Source organism: Pongo pygmaeus, chromosome 7 (genome assembly GCF_028885625.2).
Source record: "Pongo pygmaeus isolate AG05252 chromosome 7, NHGRI_mPonPyg2-v2.0_pri, whole genome shotgun sequence".
NCBI classification, from domain to species: domain Eukaryota; kingdom Metazoa; phylum Chordata; class Mammalia; order Primates; family Hominidae; genus Pongo; species Pongo pygmaeus.
Window position 1 is genome coordinate 21,988,127 of NC_072380.2, and position 14,445 is coordinate 22,002,571.

The 14,445-nt window shown below is 54.6% G+C and overlaps 2 protein-coding genes across 4 annotated transcripts in view; one reads left to right on the forward strand and one right to left on the reverse strand.

Annotated features, from left to right (window-relative positions):
* Positions 1-2,332: 2,332 nt before the first annotated feature.
* On the reverse strand, positions 2,333-7,576 carry DOK2 (docking protein 2). Of its 3 annotated transcripts, XM_054499531.2 has the most exons (5): positions 7,199-7,575; positions 5,812-6,093; positions 5,484-5,571; positions 4,252-4,436; positions 2,333-3,393 (listed from the first exon to the last, which is right to left on the reverse strand). In XM_054499531.2, exons 1-5 carry the CDS (start codon positions 7,259-7,261, stop codon positions 2,773-2,775), a joined length of 1,239 nt encoding a protein of 412 aa, XP_054355506.2. In that variant the 5' UTR covers positions 7,262-7,575; the 3' UTR covers positions 2,333-2,772. The 3 variants fall into 3 exon arrangements, with proteins under 3 accessions (XP_054355506.2, XP_054355507.2, XP_054355508.2); XM_054499532.2 differs by lacking the exon at positions 5,812-6,093 and having other exon boundaries at positions 7,199-7,576; XM_054499533.2 differs by lacking the exons at positions 5,484-5,571; positions 5,812-6,093.
* Positions 7,577-13,242: 5,666 nt separating this feature from the next.
* XPO7 (exportin 7) overlaps positions 13,243-14,445 on the forward strand; it is an 86,198-nt gene continuing 84,995 nt past the window's right edge. Inside the window, exon 1 of the mRNA XM_054498063.2 lies at positions 13,243-13,395. Coding sequence (XP_054354038.1) covers positions 13,378-13,395 — 18 coding nt within the window. The 5' untranslated portion in view covers positions 13,243-13,377. The remainder of the gene's footprint in view (positions 13,396-14,445) is intronic.

Consider the following 14,445-nt stretch of genomic DNA (forward strand, 5'->3'; position numbering starts at 1 on the left):
ATCCTGTCGGATCAACACTGGCCATCTCCATCTCAATGCATCGGAAACTAAGTTCATCTTGTTCGCAAATCCTGAGTCTCAGGCCAGGCACGGTGGCTCATCCCTGTAATCCCAGCACTTTGGGAGGCGAGGTGGGCAGACCACTTGAGGTCAGGAGTTTGAGACCAGCCTGGCCAACATGGTGAAATCCCGTCTCTACTAAAAAAAAATACAAAAATTAGCCTGGCGTGATGGCTCACACCTGTAATCCCAGCATTTTGGGAGGCTGAGGTGGGCAGATTACCTGAGGTCAGGAGTTTGAGACCAGCCTGGCCAACATGGTGGAACCCCATCTCTACTAAAAATGCAAAAAATTAGCCGGGTGTGGTGGTGCACACCTGCAGTCCCAGCTACTCGGGAGGCTGAGGTGGGAGAATCGCTGAACCCGGGAGGGTGAGATTTCAGTGAGCCGAGATCACACCACTATGGTCCAGCGTAGGTGACAGGGTGAGATTCTATCTCAGGAGGAAAAAAATAAAAAAAAAAAAAACCCAAGTCTCTCTAGAAACCCTCTTTCTCTGTGTTCCACATCCACTATGAGTCCAAGATCAACAGGTGCTAGCTCTATACCATCTTTTGAATCCAGTCCTTTCTGAATTTCTCCCTTTCCCACTTTTCTTGAGCCAGGGTCTTGCTCTGTTGCAGAAGCTAAATGATTCTCCAGCCTCAGCCTCCCAAGTAGCTGGGACTACAAGTGTGCACCACCAAACCTGGCTAAGTTTGTTTGTTGGTTTGTTTGTTTTTACAGAGATGGAGTCTCATCACTATGTTGCCCAGGTGGGTTTCAAATTCCTGGGCTCAAGTGATCCTCCCACTTTGGCCTCCCAAGTCGCTGGGATCACAGGTGTGAGCCACGGTGCCCAGATAAATAATTTCCCCTTTTATTTTCTTTTTTCTTTTCTTTTTTTTTTTTTTTTTTTTTTTTGAGACAGAGTCCTGCTCGGTCACCCAGGCTAGAGTGCAGTGGCGCAATCTCAGCTCACTGCAAGCAATTCTCCTGCCTCAGCCTCCCAAGTAGCTGGGATTACATGTGCCCGCCACCATGCCCAGCTAATTTTTGTATTTTTAGTAGAGAAGGGGTTTCACCATCTTGGCCAGGCTGGTCTTGAACTCCTGACCTCGTGATCCACCCTCCTCGGCCTCCCAAAGTGCTAGGATTGCAGGTGTAAGCCACCGTGCCTGGCAGAATTTCCCCTTTTCAATTCAGCCCCAACCTACCCCCTCCCACCCCAAGTCCATCTTCCACAGGGCTATCGGGTTATTGCCCTAAAGCTCAGCTTTTATGGGACTCCCTCTTCAAAAGCCTTTAGTCGTTCCACCTTTCCCTCTAATTAGGTACAAATTCCCCTTAATACAGTCAGAATCTGCCTTTCCAACTAGACTGTGTCACCTTCCCTGCACTCTGAGCGTAGAACTCCGTCCTGAAAGCAACACATCCATACCTCCCCGTGGTTTCACCTACACTCCCATTCCTATCCAAGATGCTCCTTCACACCCCCTTTATCTCCATGGAACTCCTTCCCACCCGTAAATGCCCACCTTAATTGGTACCTTCGATATGAAGCCTTTCTTGTGCTCCCAACAAATAGTTACCTCTCTGGCACTCATGGCCCTGTCTGGTCCCTTGTGGCACTCACACCTGCTCTGTGACAGACACCTGTGCCTTGTCTCATCTCATCCCTTCTGGGCAGTGTGTCTCTCACAGGCCAGGCAGTCTACAGCCTCCCACAAACAGTGCCCACGCTGTCAGCAGACTGGGTTGATAGCTGAAGTCCAGGGACACACCCTGCCGGGAAAGCAGGTTTTGATAAGAGGAGCAAGCACAAGGACACAGGCTGACCTGTGGGGAAATGGTGTGTGGGGGCCTAGGAACCCAGAGCCAGTGGGAATCACAGAGCTGGATGGCTCCTCCCTGCCCACATGGGGCAACCCCCTAATTTTACGAAGATCTACACAAATCTCAGGGAAGGGAAAGAGCCCAGGACCACACAGCTGGTGACTCCCACTCCTGGTGCATAAGAGGCTCCATCAATCCAATTATTTCCTTCCTTGCGGTTTGGCTCTCCCCCCGCTCCCCCGTGCTTCCCCCACCATTTTTCTGACATTGACCTTATCCCAGCAAAAGGGAGACATGCTTGAACACTATTCCCAGGGAGCCCTGACTTCTACAGGCCTCTGTGAGCAGATGCTTGGGGCCCAGCCTAGGCCCCAGGGGGATCTTGCAGCTGGGAGAGAATGTGATCAAGGTTGGTCACTTGGAGCCTTCACTCCCACAGCATTCATGCCACACAAAAACGTTCCAAAAATGCTTTAATGCCACCAAGAAATCTGAAAGGTGCAGGAAGCTGCCGCCATCCACCTGGGTGCCTGGGCCCGGGCTGTCCCTGAAGTGGCCATCAGCAGGCAGGATGCTTGCATGGCCAAGCAGCCCAAGCAACTGCTGACATCTTTTTGTCCTCTGCCCTAAATGCCCCAAGTTCCCCCTCAGCTGCGGAAAGAAAGAGGAGGAAGTGGAAAAAGTGTAGGAGGAGGGTGGTTCTCTCCAGGGCACCCTTCCTGCTTTGGGATGGTGACTCACCCAGCAGGCCCTGGGAGAGGCAATTTATCAGCCCCAACGAAGGCAGGCCAGGCCTCAGGCTCCAGAAGGGGCAGAGGAGGTTGTTCTGATGCAGTGGCCAGGAGGAGTCACCAGCAGAAGCCAGGGGGCGGTGGACCATCCCTCTGCTGCCTCTGTCACTTCGGGCCTTTCTTAAGTACAACATTGTCATACTCGGTTCCTGGTTGCCAGCCAGAGGCAGAGAAATCCTGCCCAGCTGGGTGGACATGCTGGAGGCCACCAGGGTCCCTGTCAGCTGTTGCCTGCCTCCTCCATGCCTCACCCCGGAGCTCCTGCGGGCTGTCATAGAGGGACAGGGCAGCCACTCCCTCGGGCTCATCGTATATGTGGTCAGGTCGAGGGAGCAGGGTCTCCTCAATGCTGTCGTACAGAGGGTCGGCCAGGAGCTGAGGAGGGACTGCCAAGATGCCCCTGAAGTTCTTCCCCAAGGAACGGGCCACCGCATCGAAGGGCACGGCATACTCCCCCTCCGGGCCCCGAGGCCGTGGAACAGGCACCGGTGTGGTGGGTGAAGGAGGCGGCAGTGAGTCATGGGGCCGGGAGTAGGGGCTCTCAGGCCGGGGCAGCGAGGTGGGGATTGTGGCTGGCTGGGGTTGGGGTGTAGGGGGTGCAGCATTCTTCTGGGCAGAGATGGCCTCTTCCAGGGCCAAGAAGATCTCATTGCCTTGCCGGGTTTCAAACTCAAAGTTGCCCTCTCCAGAGACGCAGCGACGGCCTGCCTCAAAGGAAAAGGTTACCTGGACCAGGGAGAAAGAAGGTTATTGGCCAGGCCACAGGGCAGGAATGCTTTTCTTTCTTTTTTTTTTTGTTTTGTTTTGTTTTGTTTGAGACAGAGTCTCACTGTGTCTGCAGGCTGGAGTGCAGTGGCACGATCTCAGCTCGCTGCAACCTCCACCTCCCAGGTTCAAGCGATTCTCTTGCCTCAGCCTCCCGAGTAGCTGGGACTATAGGCGCATGCCACCACGCCCAGCTAATTTTTGTACTTTTTGTAGAGACAGGGTTTCCCCATGTTGGCCAGGATGGTCTCGATCTCTTGACCTCACGATCCACCTGCCTCGGCCTCCCAAAGTGCTGGGATTACAGGCGTGAGCCACTGCGCTCGGCTAGGGATGCTTTCTTAAACCCCGTCCCTAACCCAAGCCCTGGGACCTCCAGCTTCCCTTCATGGGAACTGCTGAAGCCTCCTCTGCCCTCGGTGCTTTCCCCTACAGGAAGAGACTTGGCTGTCTCCTCTCCCCTCTCCAGGCCCTTCCTGCTCACTGCCGCCCTTTCAAGGATGGAGCTAGGCACTAGTTCAGATGCTGTTCACCCCTCCACGGTCTCTCCACCTCGTCTCGTTCTCCTTCCTTCTACTCCACTTCTGCCATCTTATCACTCTCCTCTTCTTTGCTTCACTCCATCTCCAACTCCTGGTCTCTCCCATCCCCTCGCTGCTTCTCTTCCGCTGGCCTTTATCTGTGCCTTTGCTTCCTCGCACCTCCTCCTCCTGCCATCCTCTCCACCTTGGATGGCCTCCTCTGCCTCTCCCGGATCACCCCTCTTTGTTCATAGCTTATCCTTTCTCTCAACCTGCCCTGATGCAGCTTCCCACTCACCTTGTCCCGCCCAAAGCGCCGCAGAAACCTGTAGGGCCAGTCGTACAGCTGGGTCCCTGGCTCGGGCCCACCCCACAGCTCCAGGGCACTCTCCCCAGCCCGGAGGGTATAGGACCCCCGCAGGTGGCACCTCTCGCTGGCTTCTGTAGGTCTCATGGTCACAGCAAATTCCTTGTGGGGGCCAACTGGTGAGAAGAAGAGAGAGAAGGCGACGGCAGTTAATGGGAAACAGCTGGCCTGCCTCACCACTGCCCAATTCTAAATGAGTGTACCAGAAGTTTTCTAGAAAGAGTATTATCCACACACTCATGGCCCCCTGCCTGGGTCTTGGAGGCTGAGCTGCTCTGTGCCAGGTCATACTCCCCAAAAGGCCAGGTACCTCCACCCCCTACCCTAGTAAGCATCACGCCCCTACCCACATCCACCCCAACCTCGTGCCCACATCCTTCCTGCCCCTGTCGCCAGAGCCACAATCTTGTCTTCCCCACCCCATCTCTCACCCCAAACCAGCCACCACCCCAGTCCCTACGATCACAGCTGCAGGTGAAGCCTTGGCCCTGCCCTCCCACTGTCGGGGCCCTGGGGGTGGAGCTTAGATGGAAGGCAGATGAAAGCTTCTCCTCCCTCCACCACCTCCTCAAAAGCAGCACTCTGGGCCAGGCGTGGTGGCTCATGCCTGTAATCCCAACACTTTGGGAGGCTGAGGCAGGTGGATCACCTGGTGTCAGCAGTTTGACACCAGCCTGGCCAACATGGTGAAACCCCGTCTCTACTAAAAATAAAAAAAATTAGCCAGGCGTGGTGGCAGACGCCTGTAATCCCAGCTGCTCAGGAGGCTGAGGCAGGAGAATCACTTGAACCCGGGAAACGGAGGTTGCAGTGAGCCGAGATTGTGCCACTGCACTCCAGCCTGGGCGACAAGAGCAAAACTCCGTCTCAAAAATAGAAAAAAGCAGCACCCTCACCTGAGCCCCCAGCCTTCCCCCTCTCCCACCAGCAGGCCCTAGGTAAGATGAGGTAAACCTAGGGAGAGACTCAAGTCAGGGCAGGCTCCCCTACGTTGGGCTGCACCCGGAAGCGAGAGGGAGAGGCTGATAAGGGGGCTGGCCCAGGCTGGGGATAACCACAAGGCAGGAAGACTCGGGGCCAGCAGCTAGCCAGCCCACACCTCCTCTCCACCTCACCCTGGGGAGAGCCCCCAGGGGAGAGCAGGGCAGCCCCCGCCCCCTCACCTGTGACTGCGCTGCTGTACAATTCATTTTCCTCCATGCAGGGCCGGCTCTGCTTTCCCTCTGGCCCCGAGAGCTCCTTCCTCTGCCCCTAGGGAGAAGGCGCCACGTCTCATCACCTTCCCCGATCCCCAGGCCACCCTCTGGCCCAGGCCTTCTTTCAGGCCACCTCAACCTGCTGGCTCTGTCTGCACACTGGGTTCGGGTTCCCCCACATCGAGGAAGCACCCCATCACCCTGACCTTGACATCTGTAACACTTGCCCACAGGAAGCATCTAACACCCTCGGCCTGCACGCCCCCTTGCCCTTTCCGCACCCCGGGCGACTCACGGGGAAGGCCAGGAGGCAGATGGCCTGCACCCAGTCGCCGCGCTCCGCTGCAGGGGCCGCCAGCAGGTACAGGCGCTCCTTGGTCTCCAGGAAGAAGGCACTGGTGTCCCGGGGGCTGCTGGCCTCTCCGCCGGCCTCGGCCACCCGCAGGCAGTCACTGAGGCGGATGACCTTCCGGGCAGCCTCACACCGACGAGGCTTCTCCGGGCCCTCCTGCAGCTCCAGCCGGGCCAAGGCGCAGTCCGACCCTCCATACAGTGAGGCGCCGAAGCGGCGCCATTTCTGTGCCAGAGGCGTGGGAGGCGGGCGGGAGGGAGCCACCCAGAGACGGGGAGATCATGAGCCAAGGGGAGAAGAGGAACCGTGGGAGGGGGACTGGGGCAGCCACTTGGAGATGGGGAGAGAGAGGTGAAAAACACAGGAGACCCAGGGAGGCAGAGAAGAGGACGGTGACTGCAGGAATTAGAAAATCGGAGATCAGCCGCCAGCCCCGAGAAAGAGGCCCACGAGCAAGAGCAGAGAGTGCCCAGGCAGAAAGCAACGCCGGGATGAGCCCAAAGCAGGCTGCAAGAAGGCCAAACAGGCCCACCGCAGCGGACTCCAGTCTGAGGAGGAAAGCGGGGCAGTGGCCGAGGCCCAGAGGAGGGAGTGAGGAAGGCGGCGTGTGACCCGGGCTGGAGACCTCATTCTCCTTCTGTGCGAAATCCTGAAGGAGAACTTCTCTCCACCCTCCTGAACCTTGCTGCCTCACTGCTTGATAGGTTGGACCATGAGAGAGAGACAGGTGTGTCCCCCAGTGTTGGTTGGGGGACGAGGACTTCCTGGTTCAAGGAAGCCAGGGCAGGGGAAAGAGATGGACAGCCGGCTGGGGTCCAGTCCCCCAGAGGCCCCAGCCCAAGCTGAACACCAGCCACATGCACCCCACTGGGGTGGGGAAGGAACCTCTACTGTCATCCTAAACTGTCCCTCCAGCTGCCCCTTACATTCCCTTCCAAGGTGTCCGGTGAAAAGAAGTCAACACAGAGCAAGAGAGCAAAAGAGGCAAGAGATTAAGGCAGCACATCCCCCTACCCCCACCCAGGGCGAAAAGAAGTCAACACAGAGCAAGAGAGCAAAAGAGGCAAGAGATTAAGGCAGCACATCCCCCTACCCCCACCCAGGGCAAACAGCCCTCAGTAAGGAGCACAGTTTGGGACCTGGTTGGGGCCTGGTTCAGGAGACAGCGTCGGGTAGGAAAAGAGCCCTCCCAAAGTTGAGCTCTGGGTCTAACTTGGTGGGTGCACAGTCACACCTACAAGAGTTTTGAATATGAAACTCCCGCTCCACCCCATGAATTCTAGCAGCCTCCCAGGCCCCCAGCCCAACCCCCGCCCAGCCTCACTCCTACCTTTCCAAACGTCTGCTGCTGCTGAAGATACAAGAAGCCTTGTTTCACTGCCCCGTCTCCCATCCTCTGACCATCTCGGAGCCCCAGGCTTCAGCTCTCTCCTTCACTCCTGCCCTTGCCTCTCTCTTCTCAGCCGTGTGTTTCCCTTCTCTGAAGTTCATTTCCTCTCTGCCTAGGGTTTTCTACACTATTCTAGTCTGCTCGATGACGACAGGCTGATAGGCCCTGCGGTTTCTTCTGAGTGTGTGTTCTTTTTTTTTTCTGAGTGAGTTTTATACTCCAGCTTCCTGCATTTCCAGTGAGTTAGAGACAATTTCCAAAAAGCTAAATGCCAGCTCTTCAGTGAGCAACGATTCAGGTACAGAAGTTGGCACAGGGAGGCGCCAGCAAAGAGTGGCTGGCCCACTGGAACAGACAGCCAGAAAGCAAACTAGACAGTGAAATCAGTAGTGAAGGGCCCCCCCACCCCCCAAGCTGTACGCAAGTTGGAAGGGACAAACCACTAAGTTACAAATAAGGAAACAGGCTTGGAAAGTCTGAGGGATTTATTCAAGGCCACCAAACCAGAACCCAGGCCTCTCAACTCTTAAAAGCTGAACGACACACACGACATTGCACAGAGAGACACATAAGACAGCTCATGTGGGACTAACCAGATACCAGTTTCACATACACACACACACACACACACACACACACACAGAGGAGAGAGGCAACCGTTTAACTACATGCGAGCACTCCCTGTCTGCCAACAACACACACTCACACCAACCCTGTAAAGATTCTAGAAAGATGATCATCCCCTCTGGAGAAGGTACTGACTCCCCAAGTACATCTCAACTGTTGGATTTTTGCCTTCTTGCAAGCATTCCTGAGCGTTAGAAAGATGCTTAGGTTTCATCTGCAAATTATCTTAAGTTTCAATAGCAATCACTTTCATATACATTTTGAAAATGCTTCATAGTTACCCAAAGTGCTTCGTAGCTCGCAAAGCTTCTAGGCACACACTTTCATCAGCCACCCTATCCTTTGACAAAGGAGAGCAGGTGTGAACACACTTATTTGCAACTTGCCTGCGGTCACAGAGGTAGTTGGGGGCGGAGGAAGAAGTAGAGACCAGGGCTCCTAATCTTTAATTCAACATTTTGCAGGGCCCCTAAATGGAATCCAGATCCATGCAAAAAGATCCATTGCTGTGGGGAAATCCAAGCTGCTCAGAGAAGTTTAACTTAAAGCCAGATGGTTTAGAGAAGCAATCTGTATGGAGGCACGGTGCAGAAGGGCTGGAAAAAACTAAGACTCAGACCAACACTCTTGGGGTTAATCCCATAACAGGTGCTTATATAAACAGGCCCATTTCCTCTACAACAGGGGTTCAGTTACCCTGGCAAGGAGCGAGCAGCACCGTGCATAGCTCAGGCCTTCTGCTGTACATGCCATGGACTGGACCAAATCAGCTTGAAAAAAATGAATGTCATGAGCTCTATTGAGGACAGGGATGAGTCACTTCAAACTCACTGCCCTCAGCCGTGATGCCTGGGTTTGAAGAGGTTGATCCAAAGCTCAAGGGAGAACCAAGCATACTGTTTTGGGAAAAGCACACCTTGGGAAGTGGTTAGGGGTATGGAAATGGGATGTGACCTAATCTTCCTCTTTAGTCCCTAAGGAGAGTCACCTCTGCCTGGGAGCTGCATGGTCTTTGGCACAGGGAGTGAGAAGAGGAGGGCTTTATGGCCATCTTGGGGGCTGCCAGAGCAGTGCCTTCCAAACTGTAACATGTAGATCTTGTTCAAAGTAGATTACAATAAAGTAGGTCTGGAATGAGCCCTGAGATGCTGCCAGTGGTGAGTGGGCCAAACCACACTGAGTAGCAAGGTGACAGAGGATGCCCCCTGCTACCCTGATCGCCTTCCCTGAAGGCAAAATGGACACATTCCACTCAGAACCACAGGGGGGCACCCGAGTTTACCAGATTACTTGAAAGTTGTTTAAACCCGGAGGCCTGAACCCCAGGCAATCCAGACACTCCCTTGTCATCCCTCGCTTCTGGAAGCTGGAGGAGTTCTACGGTAGCCGTTGTCTGCAGAAGATAGGGCGGCAGAGTATATACCAAGAGCAACACCCTTGCAGTCCTTCTAGGCCCCTTCAACTGTCTAGCAGGATTTGTGGCGACCCTGATGTAGAAGCACTAACCCCAGTACCTTCTGCCTAGCCATGGGGAAACCCTGTAAACAGGAGCCCAGAGACATTGCTCCAAGACACAGCAGAAGCGCACAGAATAAGAGGCCCTTAGGGTCCGCAGGCACAAACGATGTGTAGAAAAAGCATTGTAAAGGAGTTGAGGGTGCCTCTTGGCTTCTCTTTGTTTTTATGGGAAAGGAAGAGGCACTCCAAACCCCACCTGTGGCTCATTCTAAGCCATTGGGATCCTGTCCTTTACAATGGTTTCTCTCAGCAGGAGTCAGGAACCACAGCTCCAAGAACTTTTCGTTACTATTCTGGCTGCAGTGATTAGCAACCCAATCCTAACATAAGAGGGCTGGGACCTTGTCTTTGGGGCAACATAGGAAGGAGCAGAGGACACTGTGTCTGACTCCTCAGGCAGGCTTGGGGATTAGGTAACCCTCAAATGATGTGCAGGTAGGGAAGCTAGCTATGGGTAGCTCTGGGCACACAACAGGTAAGTACGTATAGGATGGGCAGAGAACTGACGTGGGCCTGAGATGGGTGAAGGACTGAGCGAAAGAATTAGTGAGCGTGTATTCTGAAGGATCCCATCCCTGCCCCTTCCACCCCCAGTGGTCCCTGACCGTGGGGTGTGGGAGGGGGACAATGCCAGTCTCTTGAGCTTCATTTGTAGCCCCCACCCTTTCTCCATTAAGTCTATCACTTTTCTCAGTACTAAGGAAAGCGAGAACCAAGTTCTAGAAACCTACTGAGAGGAAGGGCCTATAACATAACATAACATAACATAACATAACATGTTACCTAACAGTGACATAATATTTAGAATGCTTTATGTCTTCATATGAAACCCACATGCACCCTAGAATGAGACATAAAGAAGTTAATACATTCAACAGTTTTTTAAATTTATTTTTATTTATTTTTTGAGATGGAGTCTTACTCTGTCGTCCAGGCAGGAGTGCAGTGGCACAATCTCGGCTCACTGCAACCTCCACCTCCTGGGTTCCAGCCATTTTCCTGCCTCAGCCTCCTGAGTAGCTGGGATTACAGGCGCACACCACCATGCCTGGCTAATTTTTTTTATTTTTAGTAGAGACGGGGTTTCACCATGTTGGCCAGGCTGTTCTCGAACTCCTGACCTCAAGTGATCCAACCCTCAGCCTCCCAAAGTGCTGGGATTAAAGGCGTGAGCCACCATGCCCGGCGTCAACAATTATTTATTGAGCATCTACTCTGTGCAGAGGTACTAGGGATACAACATAGACAGAATCCTTGTTTATACTATGTCTGCTTCTAGTTGGAGGGACTGATAATGAAAGAGTAATAATACGTAGTTTTGGACAGTGATCAATGCTGTGATAGTGATAGGCACAGAGGACAACTTTCAAGAGGGTGGTGAGAAAAGCCTCTCTGAGGAGGTGACAAGTGAGCTGAAAAGTCCATGAGGAGAGTGAGCCAGCCATTTCAAGATCTGAAGGGAAACCAATCCAGGCAGAAGTTACTGCAAGTGCAAAGGCCCTGAGGCAGGAGAACCTGGCTTTGCAGAACTGCAAGGCCAGAATGACCACAGAGCACTGAGCCAGAGGGGGCATGGTAGAGTGAGGTCAGCTCATACGACCTCTTGAGCCACAGCAAAGATTCGAATTCTAAATGCAACAGGAGGCCACTTAAGGATTTTAAGTAGGAGTGTAAATTATCTGAATTACGATTTTAAAGGAATGTTCTGGCCAGGCGCAGTGGCTCACACCTGTAATCCCAGCACTTTGGGAGGCAGAGGCGAGCGGATAACCTGAGGTCAGCAGTTCCAGACCAACATGGTGAAACCCTGTCTCTACTAAAAATACAAAAATTAGCCAGGTATGGTGGTGGGCGCATGTAATCTCAGCTACTTGGGAGGCTGAGGCAGGAGAATCGCTTGAACCAGGGAGGCGGAGGTTGCAGTGAGCAGACATGGCGCCATTGCACTCCAGCCCGGGCGACAGAGCAAGACTCTGTCTCAAAAAATAACAAATAAATAAAATAATGTTCTGCAGCCAGCTATATGGAAAATGGGTTATCAAGGGGCAAGACAGGAAGCAGGGAAACTAATTAGGAATCTATTACCAGAGCACAGGAGAAATGTAATGGTGGCTTGGACCAAGGTGTTAATAGTGGAGATGGATGGAGAAGTGGTCATATTGGGTATATATTAGATATAGATGCAACAGGACTTGCAGGTGACTTGCATGTTGGGGACTGATAAGACTTGAAGAATCAACTCCTGAGTGTTTATTAGGAGCAACTGGATGAATGGTGGTACCATTTGCTGAGAAAGGGAAGACACAGGGAGAAACACGGGGAGGTTGGCGTGTGGGGGTGGGGGATGGGAGGGTGGACAAAAATTTGGGCCTGGCCCACTATGAAACTGTTACCTCTGTTCAGTCCGGTAGGGAATCCAAAGAATTTCCATTGCAATTGTGACTCTGAGAATATTTCATTGCCCGATGCCAGGTTCAGAAAGCCACTGAACCCCACCACCCTGCCTCTTTATACTCTCGGAGCTAATGATTGGACGCTGGGAGGTTTTGGGGAAAAACAAAAACCCAACATCTCAAAAGGTCTATGCTTGCTAGAAGTTAACAGTCAAAAGCTCTGCCACTTAAATCTTCTGCCTCTTAAATCTTCTCTGAGTCAGCCTAATTGGCAGGGCCTAATTTGCATACAGAACCCTAGCTGCAAGGAAGTTTGGGTGATGTAGTTTCCAGGTGCCCTACCTCTGCAAACCAGGAAGACCCACTAGGAGGACAGAAGTCGAAATGAATGCTGAGCACCGGTCCACTACATCCACCAAGGGTGTGTAATTCACTACCACCATCATTTGCATATGATGGTAGCCCCCTGTAAATACAAACTTCAAACAATCAATGCTCTCAGAATCCAGCTATGATCTAATCTGGGGGCCTTAAAAGGAAGCCACAGTGGAATCCAATGGAAAACAGTAACCGGCATTATCTAACAGATAATTCCTAGTGAGGAAGACTGGAATTGGCCTCAGCATGCAGGGGCTGACCTTATCTGACCCAGAGAGATGGCTTTCCCACTCATACCTCCACAAGACCGAGCCTAGGGGTCGTAACCACCAGCCCCGCTGCCTCTTCCAGCATCTGACTCTCTCGGGAGGCAGTCTAGAGTATTGGCAACGATGACAATGTCTTTGGGAAGCCAGAACTGTGCTTCGTATGTTTTGATCATCACCACCATTCGGTGGTTATTTCCATGACTGTTTATCAAGGACGAAAGGACAGAAATGAAAAACACGAGATCAACCACCGGGGTTGCTGGTGAAATCCAGACCAGAGAGCGATGGCCCTGGTCCAGAAAGGTAGACAGACACAAGCACAGAATCGGCCCCCGTTGAGAAGAGGGCATTGGAAAGTAAGGAATCTCGCAGGCAGCCTAGGTGGGGTGTGGGGGTCACCGCAGCTGCAAGGTGGGGTGGGGGTGGGAGACGTCCAGGGGCGAGTCAAGGGGGAAGACGGTTGCGAAGAGAGGAAGCCACTGGGTGGAGGGGTCCCGGGGCGGCGACAGACCTCGGCCCCCATCCAGGAGCCCTCACCACGCAGACAAGCAGAAGGCAGCGCCAACTGCCACTCCAGCGCCCGCCCGCCGGAGCGAACGCGGCCCCTTTAAAAACCATGTAAACAAAGCTTTGTTCCCCCAGCCGCCCCTCCTTCGCGCTCCCCCGGCCCGCTCCTTCCTCCCACCCGGCGTCTCCGGGCCGCTGACGTTGCCCGCGCCTTTACGCCGTCCCAGCCGTGCTGCGCATTCTCCAACCACGGCCCGGGCCGCCGGGGCCTGCGCAGTTGAGCGGCGCTACGCCACGAGCGTAGCGCGACGAGCCCCCAGCGCGCAGGCGCAGCGGCGACGGCGTCGGCGGCGGCGGCGGCAGCGGCCCCGGCCGAGGTGCGCGCTGGGGGGGAGGGGGGGCCGGAGAGGAGCATGAATGGAGCAAAATGGCGGATCATGTGCAGGTGAGAGGAGCCGCGGGGGGGAGGGGGCGACCACGGAGAGCGGCGAGTGGAGTGGGGGGCGCACACGGCCCACAGGGCGCCAGCCGGCTCGAGACTCACCAGGCCCGCGCCGCCGCCACTCGGGGCTCTGGAGCCGCCGCCCGTCCCGGAGCCCCGGGGCCTTTCCCGCCTCCCGGGCCGGGGGCCTCCTCCGTCCCCTCCCACCCGGTCCCACGCCTCGCGCGCGGTGCTGCAGGGGCAGGAACGGGCGTCCCGGCGCGCGCAGCCCACAACGCTCGTCAATCACTGTCTTCGTGCCCGGGGGAGGCCTCCGTCAAGTCCTCGGGCCCCCCCGCCCGCCCCACGGTGAAGCGAAGGGGACCCCCTTGCTGACTTTACTGAGGGGGACGCCCCCATGACGCCCGCCATCCCTCAGCAGATAACAAAAAGGAAACCTCGCGCTGATAAACCTCGCTCTTCGGAGTCTTTCCCGCCGCCTTCCTCTCACGCCCCGGAATACGAGAGACCCCCCAGCAACCCCGGCCTCCTTCCCCCTCCCACGGATGCGCCCTTCACTCCGACACTCCAAATCGCACAGCCCGGAGGGCCGAGCTCCCTGGTTCTCCAAAATGGGTGCTCAGGCCTCGGCCCGCCTCCCCTCGCGTCCACCTAGCCACAGTGAAGGAGTTGAGCGCCCACACCTCCTATGAAACACGGGGTGGAGGGGGGTGTGTCTGAAATGAGAGATGCAGGGTTGGGTGCAGACGTTGCTCGGGAGGGTCTTGATCCGGCTCAAGAGCTGCCCCGAGCGTGCTGTGGGGCCAGGCCACTCTCCTCAAAGACAGGCACAGGCCCTAGAAAGGGACAGCCCATACCAAACCCAGTAGCAGCTGGAGGACTGCAGGGTTTAATTTCTTGCAAACTAGATAAAGTTTTTCCTGTGTGTGCCTGAGATCTGATATTTTTATGACAGTTATTGATGCACATCCATTGTGGGGAAGCTTCCAATTTTCTAGGTAACCAACTGCACAGGTTTTGCGTTGTGGGAAGGAAAGATTAGAGGGCAAGAAG

Coding starts and splice junctions, on each gene's coding strand:
- DOK2 (XM_054499531.2), bottom strand. CDS start 7,261: ATGGGAGACGGGGCAGTGAAACAAGGCTTCTTGTATCTTCAGCAGCAG. Junction 5,572..5,811: donor TCTGCCTCCTGGCCTTCCCC/GTGAGTCGCCCG, acceptor CCTTCTCCCTAG/GGGCAGAGGAAGGAGCTCTC. Junction 4,437..5,483: donor GTACAGCAGCGCAGTCACAG/GTGAGGGGGCGG, acceptor TCTTCTCACCAG/TTGGCCCCCACAAGGAATTT.